The sequence below is a fragment of the Myiozetetes cayanensis genome, unplaced genomic scaffold (genome assembly GCF_022539395.1).
Source record: "Myiozetetes cayanensis isolate MyiCay16 unplaced genomic scaffold, myiCay2020 scf1, whole genome shotgun sequence".
NCBI lineage: Eukaryota > Metazoa > Chordata > Aves > Passeriformes > Tyrannidae > Myiozetetes > Myiozetetes cayanensis.
Window position 1 is genome coordinate 83,359,433 of NW_026086604.1, and position 16,472 is coordinate 83,375,904.

The 16,472-nt window shown below is 34.0% G+C and overlaps 1 protein-coding gene across 4 annotated transcripts in view; it reads left to right on the forward strand.

Moving 5' to 3' along the window:
• Positions 1-16,472, forward strand: part of EXOC2 (exocyst complex component 2) — a 200,884-nt gene that overhangs the window by 158,589 nt on the left and 25,823 nt on the right. For all 4 annotated transcript variants that reach the window (XM_050339748.1, XM_050339660.1, XM_050339835.1 and 1 more), the window contains 5 exons: positions 883-942; positions 1,793-1,854; positions 2,563-2,629; positions 4,675-4,791; positions 7,557-7,698. In XM_050339748.1, coding sequence (XP_050195705.1) covers positions 883-942; positions 1,793-1,854; positions 2,563-2,629; positions 4,675-4,791; positions 7,557-7,698 — 448 coding nt within the window. The remainder of the gene's footprint in view (positions 1-882; positions 943-1,792; positions 1,855-2,562; positions 2,630-4,674; positions 4,792-7,556; positions 7,699-16,472) is intronic.

A 16,472-nucleotide genomic window follows, 5' to 3' on the forward strand; every position in this document is an offset into this window, starting at 1 on the left:
AAAAGAACTGTCAGAGAATGATCCAGGGATAAAACTTTCTTCTTTTTTTTTTTTTTCCATGTAAACCCTCTTCACTTCTGCTAGCTTTTGGAGTTATGCTTGTGCTTCCTTTGTTAGGGCTAATTTGTGTACAGGGCAGGTTGAACCTATATTTAAATCTTTAAAGCTGTTCTTTTGAAAAAAAAATGCTACTCATGTAAATTTCAGACAGCAGTAGACATGACTTCACATCTTAAAAAAAAAAAAAAAAAGGAAGGGAGAGGCCATTCCTAGGAGTTACTCTTCACTCACTGTTGCATCCAAATTATTTACAGAACTTTAACTCAGCCTTCTGTCCCCATCCTCTCAGTACTTTGAGGCCCTGGTTTATTGTGATACTGATGTATTCTTTCAGGTTTCAGCATTGTAAGGGAGTTTAACACTTTTCCAAACTCCCTCAGGCTCCTCTATATAGATATGGTTTCTCTCTCCTCCATTATTCTAATCTTTATGGCTAGCTTGTCTAATTTCATAATGAAGATTTTTCAAAAGAATCTGCGGTGAATTCACTTGCATGATGAATCCTTCTTTATTAGGATGCAAAAATCTTTGAATATCCTGGTAGTTTTTACTCCATCCTGAAGCTTTTTGCTCCATTAGCCAACAATGATACATATCACATGTACTACGACTTCCGTCCTTTTGGTGTGTTATTTTCTCATGCTTATCAAACTATTTATTGGGACTTATATTTTCTCCCCCATTTTTAGGATGGAAAAACACTGTGTCCCAGCAGCCATTCCTCTAATTGTGTCATCTCTTTAGGGATAGGTTACTCAGGCCTTCCTTGGGAATAAGGCCACGTGAGGCTGTTCTGCTGAAATAATATGCTTGCATCCTCAGGTTTTCCAGCAGCAGAAGACACAGGAGGATGTGTGCCAGCTAAGCATTGGGATCATGCAGGTAACTGGAGTGCTTTGAAGTACGAAATAGTGAGCACAAGTGACCATCCAAAATGTGTGCTTTGTACCTTGCCTACCTCCCAAAAGCTAGCTTGACTTGATGACTGTGTTATTCCTCTGGTACACTGTGGGATACTGAGAAATATTTGACTTCAAAAGTATGTAGAGCTTACTAGCTAAATCTCATGATGTCAAATCTTCAGAGGATAAGTGACATTTTCAAGTATTTTGCTGATTGTGATTGTTCAAGGTTTTACTGACGATTGACACTTACTGAGCTGATGCCATCTAACATCTATATACTGCAGTGAAAGGAGCAATGCTGATTTTCATCAGCTGAAGATCTAGCTTTTGATTTTTTTTATCAAACCCCAATATTCTTTGTAACAAAATCCTATTTTTTTTAAATCTATTTAAATGGCATTCTTTGGATTTTTATTGTCTCCTCAAATAAGAAAACATAAGCCAAAGCAAAAAGTGAATTTTAGTGAGGTTTCTGCAATTTCTCGTGGGGATCCAGTGTTTAGATTTTGAACACATGACAACTATTAACAATGCTTTCTTTGCAAAGCAACAGATTATCACTGTATCATTTTAGACATGATGAAAATGACTTACCAGTATTAAAAATGTTTGTGTTTTGCTACGAGTAAACTATGATACCTACAAAGTAGAAAATATGCATTCAAATTTTACTGAAATTTTGCTGTGTTTATGTAAGATTTAAGGCAAAGAAAGGTGATGATGATTGTTCTGCTTCTATTGACTGTAGTAAAAGTGAATTTAAGACTTTTTTTTTTTTTTTCCCCAGTTCTGGCAGAAAACATAGATCTTATTTTGTTGTTTCCTAGGTCTTTATAGACTGTTTGGAACAACTGAGCACCAAACCTGATGGTGACATAGATACATCACAGTAAGTAAAAAGAAATAAGATTTAGGTGTAGTACTCTGAAATTGTGGATGCAAGTCTTACATTTCAGTGGGGATGAGGCTTTATCCCTTCTGTATTTCATATTTCTTGTGAATACTTTTGCCTCTGAATAGTAATACTTTGAAATAAGAACATATAGCTTTATGCCAAACAGTTGCATGACATTACGTAATAAATATTGTACAAGAAAATTAATATGACATTATTTATACAGTGTTATTCAGTGACATGAATTGTGTGCTGCTGAGACCAAAACAAGTAGCCTGAGTTTTCCAAGAGTTAAAAGCTTTCATTTGTGAAAAACTAGAGACTAGACAAATATTGCAATATACATTAAGAAAAGGCAAATTAACTCTGTTTTTAATGCACTTTATTATTTCTTCCTTTGTGAATGACTGTTGGATGGATAGGTGTAAAACCAAAACAGAATCTGTGGCAAAGCAGAAATTAAAGAAAGAAAAATAAAATGCTTTAAGAAGGAAGTGTCTGTAGCTAGAACAGCAGTGTCAGTCCACCAAATTCCTGCAAGGCTTTGTGGGCATCTTGGAAAAACTGAACAACATGGGCTGCTTTGTTATCTGTGTGAGGGGATTTAAAACAAGATTCCGTTTCATTCCTGTTCAGTTAAATCCATGATGTATCAAATAGTCAAAAGCACTATACTACTCACTTTTTAAACAATATTCCTAGTCTTTCAGTTGATGTTTCATCTCCAGATTTGTTTGGAAGCATTCATGAAGACTCAAGTCTTTCTTCAGTAAGTTTGGCTTCTGTTTCTAAAAGCTACTGTGAAAATATTTCTCAAAGTTACAGGAATGTGGTTCTTTTTTATCATTGCAATATTGTAAAAATTGTTTATATTGTTTTCTTTTTTTGTAGAGAACAATTTTGTATTCTAGAGGCATTTCCTAGGTACATAAGCATATAAGGATATAGGGCTTAAATAAAAAGCTCTTATTAAAAGCACTATTTTTTATGATATCCTAGTGTACTGTCTTAAGGTAACTAAGGAAGATGATTTCTGAAAGCAAGTCCTTCTCAGAAACTAAAGTGGCATCACAGAAATCAGTGAAAATAGCACTGGTGTTATGACATTTGATTTTTTTCACCTTGTTTTAAATTAGAAACAGTCTAATTATCTTTTCAAAACGCATGGAGATACAGAAAATCAGTAATGTAGTTTTCCCCAGAAAATTTACTTGAAGTATTGATTATTTGTTTGACAACTTGATTTTGTTTTTTTAGGAAATTGGAAAAAAGGCTTTTGATATTCTTGACACTTTGGTCAATATGTTTTCTTTCTAGTTCAGGAACTGATAAAAAAAGTAGTTTTTTACCTGCAAGTACTTTACCTGCAAAAACTACTACTTGAGGTAGTGAGAACCTCTTGAGAAGTTAGTATTCCCTAGTACAGGTTTTAAATGCTGTCAGAAGCCCAGTTTTGCCTCATTTACAAGAGCAGCAAGCATTTCTGCTACAATAAAAGAATCACAGACTGCCAAATTGGGACAAGTTTCTGTATTGTAGAACATTAATAATTATTACAAATTATAATATCTAGAAGCTACTAAAAATTTCCAGATATTCTTTATATCATTGTTGCAGCACTTAACTTTGTCAACAATTAATATAAAAATCTAACTTTTTGGGGACTGAGACTTCCTGCCATATCTCATAGGTATGAACATTTAAATAGAAAAGAAGAAATCAACAATTTCAGACAATGTTTGGCTTCCATGGTATTATTATTTCTCTAATATAAATCACAGAACGTTTTGTCTTTCGTGAATGAGAACAGAGAAAGTGAGTGATCAGAGTAATATTGGTCACTGTATTTTTTAAATTCTCATTTTTTGAACACTCTGATTATAACTTAAAGTAGTGGGCAACTGCACATCTCAAAACTAGTCATCATATTACCAAAATACAGAACTGTCAGGAGTTCTGGGTCTGAAAACCAATACCATTTTTAATCAAATCAGTGCTGTTATAATGACTTCATTGTCAAATAATTTTGTTTTCAGAATATTTTCCTGGTTGACTTTTAAGTTCCATCTGAGGTAGAAAAATGTTTTACCATTAGAAGAAGGAGAAGGGAAGAGGGAACACCCAATCCATTTAAATAGTGGTTCTGTCTTGTTGGGTTCTTTGTTTGGAAACTACACCTTTTTACATCAAAGTCAGGGAAAGGCAACTGTGGTACCTCAACTCCAGAATGTGTTTATTTCCCTTGTAATCAAAAAAAAAAATCGTTGAAGAACAGAGAGAAGATATAACCACCTAGAATTTTTTCGAAGGGCTGAAATTGTATTATACTTCTGAACCTTCTAGTACTTTAGGGTGGGTGTGCATTTGTTCAGTACCTGTTTTGCTTCCCTTGCTTTAGCCAGCTTTGTGTAAAAGTGAAGATGGTATTCAGTTGATTTTATGATGGTCATAATTGTTAGCATAATTCTTGAAACACAGTAAAATCCAGAAATAGCTTCCTGGAAAGCTGTCCAAACCCAATTTTCGTAAAGAAGTCTTAACCGCAGTTCTCTATTAGTCACAACTATTCCAATGAATGCCCCGGATCCTATAAGAAAAAGCATGAATGTTCAGTCATCATACCTGATACTCACTCAGTTCTCAGTAGTTTATTGACAAAAGTATTTGTATACTCCACCTTATTTATGAGCATGTGTGTATTTATCATACAGAGAAAGCCAATAAAATACTCTATATATGTTTACAGTATTGGTTATGCTGATATTTCTTTTTTCTAACTATTATACTTTTTCTTCTCTTAAAACAAATTTATAGGAACAGAGACTTTTAATTGCACTCAGTAACTGCCATTACCTGGAACGTCATACCTTCTTAAATATAGCTGAACATTTTGAGAAACATGGCTTTCAAGGTGTCGATAAAATAACTCAAGTAAGTGAGAGCACTGGAATAATCACCACTGCTTGAAGGAAACAGATTTCTTTTTGGTTTACTTTCTGTGCAAAGTAGGTGCAAGTATCAAATAGCCAAAAGGACTCTTAGGTGAGCCTTCCACAAATGAGGGAGACTCCGAGCATCAGTGGGACGCAACAACGAGCATATGGCTGTATGTGTTCATACAAGGCTTAAATAGCTTGTGTAGAAAATGTGACCTCTTCCTCAGGACTTGTGTGTTCAATGGCAAAGCTTATCAGATTTCTTAGTAAAGCTGTTTAATGTCACTGTGTTCTCTCAATGCAGAGAGTAAAAGATCGTTATCTCAGAAATACACTTGATAAATTATTTCATCTGGCAATCTGCATTACTGATAGCTGTTGTTCATAAACTAGTTCACGGGTTTTTTGTTGTGTTGGGGGGGGTGTTGTTTTTTCTTTTTCAAAGAACGAAAATGTCAAAGTGGGTGGCAGTGGCTGTCTCATTTTCCTGCCTTTTTGTAAAGATTAATCATTTCTTATGAGAAATGTTGTGACTTAATCCTTAGGACCATAAAGCTAGTTTATTTCCAGAAATATTTGTTAGTTGGAAGTAAAATGTTATCTTTTCCAGTACAGACTACAGTATTTCACTCAAACTGATTGTTCTGCTATGTAGCACCTCCTTAGTCCCATAATGCCTGAATGTTGTTTGAATTTCTATGGCTGAAGTAATTTTGAATAACATTTAAATGGTATTACTAAAATTTGTGTGGTTAGTATAATATAGAAGATTACTCTGGATATTGCTGTTTTTTGCTACTGAGAGTTGAACTAAGTACAGTTACTGTTGTCTGTAGAAGCAACTGAGACATCTGCTGTGTATGTATGTATTCAACACCCTACCTTGTACAGCCACATCAAAGTAATGCCACTAAAAGTTTGGTAGGTTTATAAATTACCAAATTCAAATGTTAAAGTGGTAGATTGATTTCAAATCTGCGTTAACCCTTTGAAAGCGCTGACTAGTGAAATGCTGCATGTATGAGTATAGTAGTATTGGTAATACTAGCTGGGAGAATTTGGATAATTAGATAGTCGTCTCAAGAGGGGAATTTTTGAGCCCTTCATTAATTTTAAGAGAAGCTCACAGATGTTTAGAGGAGTGGGTTGGTTCTTTCAATTTTTTGTTCTGCCACCTAAACTTCTGTAAGTTTTTAAATTTATTTAAATGTTAGATAAAAAGAAATGCAATAAAGAATTGGGAAATTTTTTTAAGAGTAGAATTAGTTTTTGTCTGAGAAGATTGAAATAAAACTGTACTTTTAAATTCTGTCAGCTTTATAAATTGAATTTTAAAGTGAATTTGTTAGTGTGTTTGGTAAAAGACTATCTGTTCTTTGGTTGGGTATTTTTTAAAGTTGCCTTTGTTAGTAGGGAAATCATTATTATCTAATATTCTGAAAATACAGAAGTTATAAAATGGTAGCGAAGAACATTTCCTTACATTCTGCATGGTTATTTCCATTTTTAATTAATGTTAAAATACAAAATTATATGAAACAGCTAAACTTTACACTGTGCTTTAGCATGTGCTATCTTGGCACATACTTATGGTATTCAGCTGTAATTTTATTTCTACATAACTCTTGTAAGTATTCTTCTGTGGGGATTCTTTAACTCAACTTTTTATCATCAGTTTAGTCAATTACGAAGGAATGATAAGATGCTGGTATTCTTCTTTTCTTTCTTTTCTAAATTCCCAGTCTGGTCTAGAGACCTACCTTCTTCCTTGCTTTTAAACTCCTTTGCTTCTGGAAATTATCATTTATATGTATTTTATATGTTTGTGTGTGCTTTTTGCACTAATTGTTAAAAGGAAAAGGAAAACTGGTTTAAAAGCTTTACTTTAGTATTGCTTAAGCTCTTATTTATAAAGGTAAATACATTTAAGTTGAAGTCACATGATATTTTCATCTTAATTTTCATATTCATTTTATTTTCATTTAACATTCGTGTTCTAGAATTGTTGTAGAAGCTATAATTACAGGGGGCACCTATGTTTAATAAAAAGTCTTGTATAAAATTTAAAGTTGTTTAGATACAATGAACAAGCTATGCATATCCCTTTAGCTTTCAGTGCAGCTAAGTTGTGTGAATTACTAAAAAAAAGCATGGAGAGCTGTTAAAGAGTAAAATTCTGCGAATGTTGTGAGCTTCAGCTTGTGCTTCTGCTCTAGAGATGCCTTCAAGTAGAGAGGGAAAGTCCATATGTTCAGATTCAGAAGGCAGAGAAAGACTCCTAAATAAATCATGTATGTTTTGAATATGGAGAGGATAGTGAGAAATTGTAAAATTACAATTGATAGATATAAAGTATCATACAAAAGTCTTCATGTGTCATGATGGAAATTATTATGGGCATATTTTAACATGACAAAATTCAGTTGTTTACTTTGCAAGATAAAGACCTCCTGACATGGAGGGGGGGGAATTCATGACAGTAGACAATTAGCAAATGATCCTTAGACTTCTCACAAAAATGTCTGTTTCTGAGTACAATCAGAAAAAAAAATTAATCTAGGTAGGATGGACAGGTAACATAGAAGTTCTTAGGCTTTTATATATGTAATTATGAATTGAAATGTCAGTAATTGCTACTTTTTACTGAAAATTAAAGAAGGCATGAGGAAAATTTTTGGGCATGTGATTTAATTCTTGTAGTTAATGACTATTTATTATGTTCTTTCTCTTTCTTTTTTATCTTTTTTTTGTTATTTTTAGGTTAGTATGGAATCCTTGAAAGAGCTGGATCAAAGACTGTTTGAAATGTACATTGAATTCAAGGCAGATCCAATAGTAGGGTCATTAGAACCTGGCATTTATGCAGGATATTTTGATTGGAAAGATTGTCTTGTTCCAACAGGTAAATATCTGCTTATTAAACTATGAAATTATTTTAACAGTGATTGATAGGAGTTAAAATATACTATACAATTAAAAACTTTTTTCTAATCTATGTTTTTAACTTTTGACAAGTTTTCATTATAAGTTCTTTCTCACAGACTTTACTTCGTTCTTAAATCATTTTTCAAATACCTACAAATTATTAAAGCTGCTTTCATTATTGATAATCTCTTTAATACTTGTTTTTTGTGATTATTTTGCTTCATTGCTTATATATAATAGAAAGAATTACAAAAGCCATCTTTGCTATTTTCTTATGAAATTCATTGAGGTAGTTTGGGATTTTTTCCCTAGAGAATGACTACTTTAGTAATAGATGTAATTACAGTTCTGAAATTAAAAAAATTATGAGAAAATGCATATTGTAACAGTAGTTCAGCAAAGAATGTTAAACCATTGAAGGGCAGGCACTGTATTTAAAATGACTGAAATGTTAGTCATTATCTAGGTGCTTTAAAAGCTTCTGTTTTAAGGAAGCATGATATAAATGAGTCCTTTTTTTGACAGTAGTGCATACTGTTCACCCTTAGGTCCTTTTGAATATGTAATTTATTGTATCGAAAACTGATACATCTAAATCACTTATCACATGAATGTCTGGTTAATACTAAGTAGAAATTAGTTACAGTGACATGGTACATGGCATTTTGAAGGTGAACTTCTCTTAATCAATTTGCACTTTCTTGTTTTGATTTTTTTTCAGAGTTATATGTGACAGGCTTAGTACAAATCTTGTGGTATTTAAAAATTGGACACACATGTAATTATAAGAAGCACACTGATAACCTGTGAATCAAGAGCTGCAAGTGCTTGCTTAAAAGCACAAGGGATCTTAGGGTTTTGCCTTGCCAGTGCTATCAACATTGTTTCTTTTTTTAGAATCAGGGCTATAAAAGTCAAGCTCTACATCATAAGCCAAATGAATGAATCCATATAAATTTACTGTACAGAAATTACCTGTATTTATTGCCAATTCTGTTCTTGAACCGCATAGACCCATGTAGTAAGAGAATTTTCTGGTTTCCTTTCTCATTGTTTGCTTACTTTCTTTTCCGTATCAGTAAAAAATTATGTACATAGAAAAACTACTCAAAGACAACCGTGTATAATTCAATCTTTTAATAATAATATTTTTTCTCACATGAGTACACTTGCCTTGCTTCATAAAGTGTCAGCTCTTTTCGGAGATACGACTGGATTTTGTATTAAGTAGAATTGGTACAGGCAAAAATCTACGCTTTAGCTTTTACAGAATTTGAGAAGTGAGTGAAGGATAGTCTAGGAGGGGAAAAGAGGGGGAGGCAAGTTTCTGTCCAGAGTGTTTGTTATGTCGTGTTAGTACCTCTCTTAAGCATTTTTGTCTTTGTCTTTAGAATGGCTTCTTTGACTCCTGTCAGTTTGATTATATCGGGTTATTTGACTAGCTAATGCCTTGTAAGGTATAGAATATTCAGAAAAATTTGGCACTCTATTTATTATGGGCATCTTTGCAGGCTATAAGTACTGAAGGCAGCACTTCCTTGCATCATAAAATTCGTGGGAAAATAGACGAATGAGAAGAACTGTATTAAACAAACAGTTCAGAAGGAGAATTTAGAATTAAATTAAGAATCTTTTGTTTTTAACAAGCTTTGAAAAATACATGATATTCAAGTCTCATACGATGTCAGTGTGGAAAAAGCATATGCCTTGCTCATTTAGGCAACTGTCCTGTAATTATCAGTGATTACTTATACATATGTTTTTTGTCAGAGTTTTAAACATAAAAAAGGATAAATGGTTTGCATGGGGCAAAGTTTCATTTAGCCTATGTGCTAAAGCTTTTATTGTTTAATTTTTCAGCATGCATGTTCTTTTCAATATGTAAGTTCTGAATATCAGAGAGAACTTATGCACAAAGTAATTTTACATTTGGCCCTTTATTTTGATCTGAGGTGTGACTGCTGGAGTTAGAAGGCAGTTTTATTAACTTTATTAGATTTATTGTTAATAAATAACTCATTTATATTTTCATTTTAATTTCAATGTAGACTTCTGAGTCTTTACAACAAAGAGTTCAGTTTTAACATAGAGCAATAATGAAATTTAGTTTAGTTCTTTTTTCTTATTTGAAACATTGTTCTAATTTATTCTACAGTATTAACAAAATTAAAAGAGATGAAAGGAACAATAGGAAACAATAGTATTAATCAGTTGCCACATATGGTTTTAGATTATTTTTGTGTATGCTGGTCAATCTGATAGTTCAGTGTACAAGGTGGGGTTTTTTGTTCCTGTTCATTCTTCTCTTTTTTGGTATTAAGTTGTGTTTTGTTGTGATGCGTGTGTTACATCTTAGTCTCGTGACAAAATTAGGCTTGGTGATCTTTTCTAAATTGCAAGCCTACAGTCTTTTGGAGAGTGAATGAGGTGGTTGTGTTACTCTGAAAATGGATAGAAAAGATTTCTGTGTATTGAAGTTTGTGCTGTACAAGCAGTTGTTGTTGCATGTGAGCATTCAGTCTTATATATATTATATATATACAGGTTATTAATGTCACCTTTTGCATGCAAATGTCAAATGACTCTTCATAATGGGGCAAGTTTTATTATATTTAGTACATCAGTTTGAGACTGTAGTAAGTATGGATTTGTTTACCACACAGAAAGTTGGTATTCATTTATTTTTCTGAGGAATTCAGATATTGGCATCTCTCTTCATAACTTATTTTTAAATGCTGGCTGCTGTTCAGTCTAGCCAGCATTCACTTGAAATTCACAGCATACAGAGTTCCAGATGCTATTCTAACAATCTTCCTTAAATATGTATATTTTGTGTTTCATTAGTGTTGGCAGATATGGGGGGGGGGTTTGTAGTATTTAAATTTTCACATTTCTTTGAAAGTTTTAGGTCATTTTGCACTTTCAGCTGAAAGTTGATTGTTTGTCGGTTTTATATATTCATTCTGTACTTGGCATAAATTGAATGTAGTAGAGTTAAATCTGAATTTCTTCTTTGGCATGTTAAGGGAGCATTGTTTGAAACATTTCAAATATATCAAATACTGCTAATACCATAAAGGATTAAGTGCGTCAGATCTGCTAAATCAGGTTTTTTACACTTGTCACATCTCTTATCCGTTATTTGTCTAATTTAAAAATCTAGTAAAAACTTTGTAATGGCAATAGCCTTATGAAAAGGTACTCAACAGTTAAAAATGAAATATTAAAAGGCATATTTAATTTGTAGTTATGCAGTGACATACTTGTCAACTCTAACTTTTCTTCTTTTGTTTAATTTGGGGCACGAGCACCCTGCTTACATGAAAGATGACAAGTACATTTACATCTTAAAAACATTTGGATATAGTACAAATTTCTTTCATTTTTTCCCCTTTTTTTTTTTCTAGAAATAGGCAAATACTTTATGACTGAAATGTACAAATAGTTTTGTTTGAAATGTCTGTAACCCTTTAGATTTCTCCTAACAGTTCAAATGGATGGCTTCAAAATTATCTTACTAGAGGTAGACAATTTGGAAATCAAACACTCCACAAACTATTGGTGTGTTTAGAAATTGTCTGTCTTTCTATGCCAAATTCTTGTATTTTGGTGCAGGAAAATAATGTTCATGTATGTGAACAGGAAGAAAACAATGATATATTGTCTATAATGTTATGGGGAAAAAAGGGTTCTGCACTGGCAAATCAAGTTGCTAAGGACTTGTCAGTGTGGGGTTTTTATTACAAAATGCCAGGAGTATTATTACACACTGTACTTTAAATACTCCACTGTTTTTCATTCAAGCTAACTGCAATTGCAACATACATTAATTAATTGATAATTTGTCATTCTAGTAAGGAAATATTAACTATATAACAATAATATTTTTGTTAGGATAAACTGAATTCAACATTCTTAAGTGACCTGTTCAATCATAAGTAAAAATCCATGTATTACATGACTGCAGTTCTTGCATTTAGTTTACTTCACACTGTAGAATCATACTAAAATTTCAAAGCCAGGGACCATCATATAGTAGCCTTTCAATTAATTTTGTAAAAATATTAGTTTGCTGCTTGAAATATAAGCAAAAATTTCAGTGCATGTTTCAAAATACCTTCATTTGTGTAATTTCATTTTAACCTCAGATTTTTCTTCAATTTCACTTTCAGACATTCAGGTTTTATTCCATTTCTCACTTCTGAGAACATTGAGTTGTTGTATATTGATGTCTTAATTATAAATTTTAAGGATCATTCTAGCTAGTGAAATGGAATGGACATCATACCCTCTACTGTCATTGGAAAGAGTTGCAACAGATATGAACAGGAGAAGGAGCTGGTCCTCCAACTTCCTGTAGTTTCTCCACGAGGTTATCTTTAATTTCTGACTATTATAGAAATCCCATTAGAAATTTTTTCTAATCCCATTGCATTTTCCAGTTTCTACCTGCCACATTTTGAGTTGCACTTGAATGTAGACTTTATTAGATATCTTCTTGTGCTTCTCCACACTTCTTGCATGCAGGATTTTCTGCTGCTGATTTTGATTCTAGTTTTTGTTGGCTGATTTCAGAGGACTCTAGACTTCAGATGTGCAAGCATGCAGTAGGAACTCATGTGCAACTTAACTTGTTTATTTCTTATACTTCCTCTTGCTTTGCACGTGTCCACCTTCACCCAAAGTTCTGCTTTATAGCATTTTCTGCTAATAACCCTACCAGTACTTGTTCACTAGACTGCCATCCATCTCCCTCCGAGCTTCTCTTTGGCTTTACCTGTCAAACTTCTTCCTGTGACAGCTTGCAGCATTTCTGTCTATGCTTTGCTAAAGACTGTTAAACTCCATGAATTAAGCTTCAAAAACATTTTATCCTTAGTATTTTTTCATTAAAAGTTGGAAAACGTGCATCCTTCTCAAACTGCAAAATTAAGTGGTCAGCAAATTTGAAAATTGCCTGTTAAAGCAGTGTGTATTTTAAAAAGGGAAATAATGTGATTGGTAAAAGAGTCTCTCTAATCTGAAAAGTTTCAAGACCTAAAACAGACTTCATTTAAATTGCTTAAGGAATGGAAAGAACGTGAGTGCAAAAGCCTTGTATCTCTAAAAAGAAGTCTTGCTGTGTTTCATTGGTCAGACTGCACCCTAGTCTTGTTGTAGCTTGAGAATTGTGTACTCACATACCTTTTTAACTGATGGTATTACAAGTCTTTCTAATACCTAAACAAGATGCTAATTATTGCAACTTCAGAGGATTTACTTATCAGCAATGTCTGGCAACTGAGAAGTCTCTTCTGTTGTCTAGCCAGTTGTAGGAAGTTGTATCATGGTGTCTCCAGTTTGGCATTTCAGAAGCCAGTTTGATCTTTACCTGGGATACTTGTCATCAGTTCAGCATTTTCTAGTTCATGTAGTGTTAGTTCACAGTCCATCTCTGTGTAGACATATGTTCATGTCAACAACCTTTTTGGGTTTGTTGTTTTTCACAAGGAGACCTGAATTTTTTTTAACTCCTCAAGAGTTGAGAAACACTTAAGATCTTTCAATATTATTTAGTATTTTTATGACTGCCTTTGATAATAGGATCTGATCTCTACATTGCTCAAAACAGAAAATTAATTGGGAATTGGAATCAATGATAATGCATAGAGGAGAAAGGGCAAGCATTGTTTTTTCCCCTCTTATAGCACCCCTTATTACAGGCATGAATTAGGGTATATACATGCAAATTTTGTATTGCCTCAAACCCCTTCAGTTAAACACATGTAGTAATAAGTTGTGTCATCAAAACAATGCTTGATGCTTGTTAGCATAGTGGATGCTTTCATGTTTACTTTGCATTTGATAGGCACAAATGGCATCTTAATGTTTCCTGTCTGGTTTACTAATTATTTTGGGTACCCCAAAGTTATGGAATGATGCGGGAAAGAGTTTTGGATCACTGGCCTGTTGGGTTTGCATCTTGGGTGAGTGAGTAGAAATGAACGGATGGAAGTGCGGGAGAGGAAGAACTCAGTGGGATTGGTTCAGATGGGTTTGAAAGCCAGAACTGAAGACCAGGGAGGTGTGGTAACATCATAGGCCAAAAAGCTTGAAACACTGAGCCAATAGTCACTATTACTACTATTTGTTTTTATTTGATTACTAATTGTATTATAAGACAGAATAGATTCAAACCTTGGTTGTAAATGAGGTGTTTGAGTAGGCTTAGTTTCAGACTGCTCCTTCAATTGTTACCCTTAGAAACAAGATTTTTACTATCTTGATAATGCTCAAGGTAGAGTCTGAGACAGTCTTTAATAAACTGAGATGTAATGAAACAACTGGAGTGGGGAAGGTAATTCATATGAAAAGTAAAATTACCTGTAGTCCCAAACTTGTGGTGGTATCAGGTCTGTTCTGGAGTCCTTAGGCCTTTTCGCTTGCATTTATTCTCCTCTTACAAAGATTTGTTTCTACAGGTGTGCTAATTGTAGATGCTTTGCAGTTTCTCTCAGAATATCGAGTTGCTAGTGCTGTCTGCACTTACAAGATCTTGAGACTGCTCTCTTCTTGTATCCAGAAGTGTTTTAAAGTCCCTTTGGCAATCTTTAGCCAGTTTCCACAGGCATTCTGCTTGCACTGCTGTTGGGTGGTTGTCAGTTAATGTATGGATCTTGGCTTTCTGTATTGATGAAACCAATATTTTACTATGCAGCATTTGTCTGCTGACAGATGATAAGTGTGTTTTCAGGGTTATCTGTGTTTTATTTTATATTTGAATGCATATGCTCTCCTGGAACAGTTGCATTTTTCGTAGTGTTTTGGCTAATGCATACAATTGCATTTCCTGTTTTCAGGTTGTCAGTGCTGCAAACAGGATCCCATGGAAAGCAAGGCATCCATTTTAAAAGTTGATTGCAAAGCAAACCAATATGCTGTAGAAACCATGGAACTTTATACTGGGGAAGAGTTTGTTAGCTCATACTGGGGTCATCATCACAGTTTCTGAAGACAATTGTGCATGGGAGCACTGTGAGGTCAAGAAGCATTTAGAGGTTGTGATTAATATTTTGGAAACTTTATTGTGTTGTTGTTACCTATTCATAGGTTAATGTGGCTCTCCTTTAAGGTTGATCTGTAGTAGAGGTTTGTCTGCTGCTGTTTAATGTAGCTAAATCATAGTCCTCTAGCTCAAATAAAGAGTCAGAGATTCATGTGTGATATTTAGATGGGCAGTCCCAAGTTAAAATTATCCTATTGGTCTGAATAAAGTCACCTCTATCAAAATTACCAGACTTTTCTGTACATGGAGCTGCCCATATGGTTCCTGTAATTCACACTTTTGTGCTTAGAGAATGGTTTTGTCTTATTAACCTTGAGCATGTAGGTACTAGTTGGAAACAATCCATAACAGTGAGTCACCTTTTTAAGGTGAGATGTCTTGTGATGGAGATTCTTCAAGGGCCATACAAAATACAGTATTATAGTACCTCCTGTGCAGATGCAAAGAATCATCTTAAAACATCTGGAATTCACCCCAGACAACTCAGCAAGGGAGGTCCAAAAGCCTCGATGCCTTTAGTGAACCCACTGGTCAGTTCACATTCTTGGTTATGGTTTGAAGAGTTGTGTAGGGGGTTTATGGTCGAGCATAAAACAATACTGATTTCAAGATGAAAGAAGAGTAGTAAAAATTATTTTCTAACCCTGACTGTATGCAGTAGTTCAGGATGCTGTCGTTTTTAACATTTTAGAAACACCAGTGAAAATGCAGTCTGCAAGATGTACCTTGCCACAGGACAGACTAGCAGAATCCTATTTGCCGAGTGGGAAAATATCTGTCTCCTCAGTACTTCAGTAACACTGGGCAGGTCCTGGAGGGGGGGGTGTTTACATTAAAAATTTTTGTGTAACAAAAAGCCTCAGCTTTCTATACAAAATTTTTATACAAAATTCAGCCTGGAGCATATTTTCTCCATAGCCAAGTTATCAAGCCCTTGAACTCTTACTTTTTAAGTGGGAAAATATGATCGATTTCTAACAGTACAGCAGATCCATTGTAATAAAAAACATTTCATTAGCTTAAAACTTCTTTACACAACGAATAGCAATTTAAATTTAATGAAACACTTAAAGTTTATTGATGTGTGGATGAAATTATAGTGTTGGACTTGTTCGGCAGTTGAAGTAATTAAAAATTATTAACAGCCTTTACTTTGAACTGTGAAAAATCTTAAGCTTTCCAGTTATTGTGGGTCACTCCTGAGTCAAGATAGCTTCCAAATGTTGATTTTGGACTAAACAGTTTTTAAGGATCTATTGTTCAGGTCATGCAAAGGCATTCTTGATTTTAAATCCATGCCCTTTTCAAAATGCTGTAGGGACTGAGTGAAGCTTGGAAGTGAAAAATCACAGAATCGTAACACTGGAAGTCAGTGCAAGTTCTCACCTTCACTCTAATAAATAGGATTAATATGTGATCTCACTGAATAATGTATGTGTCCTGCAATAATTTTCTCTCATTTTTTCTAGCAGAGTAAAAGACAGTAAGGCGTGGGGGGGTTGTTGGGCTTTGGTTGTTGGGTTTTGGTTGGGTGGTTTTTATGTTGAGTTTTTAGGTTCACAGAATCATAGAATGAGCTGGGTTAGAAAGGACCTCTGAGATCATCAAGTCCAACCCTTGATCCACCACCACCATGGTTACTAGACTATGGCACTAAGTACCATGTCCAGTCTCTTCTTAAATACCTCCAGGGATGGAGAATCCAC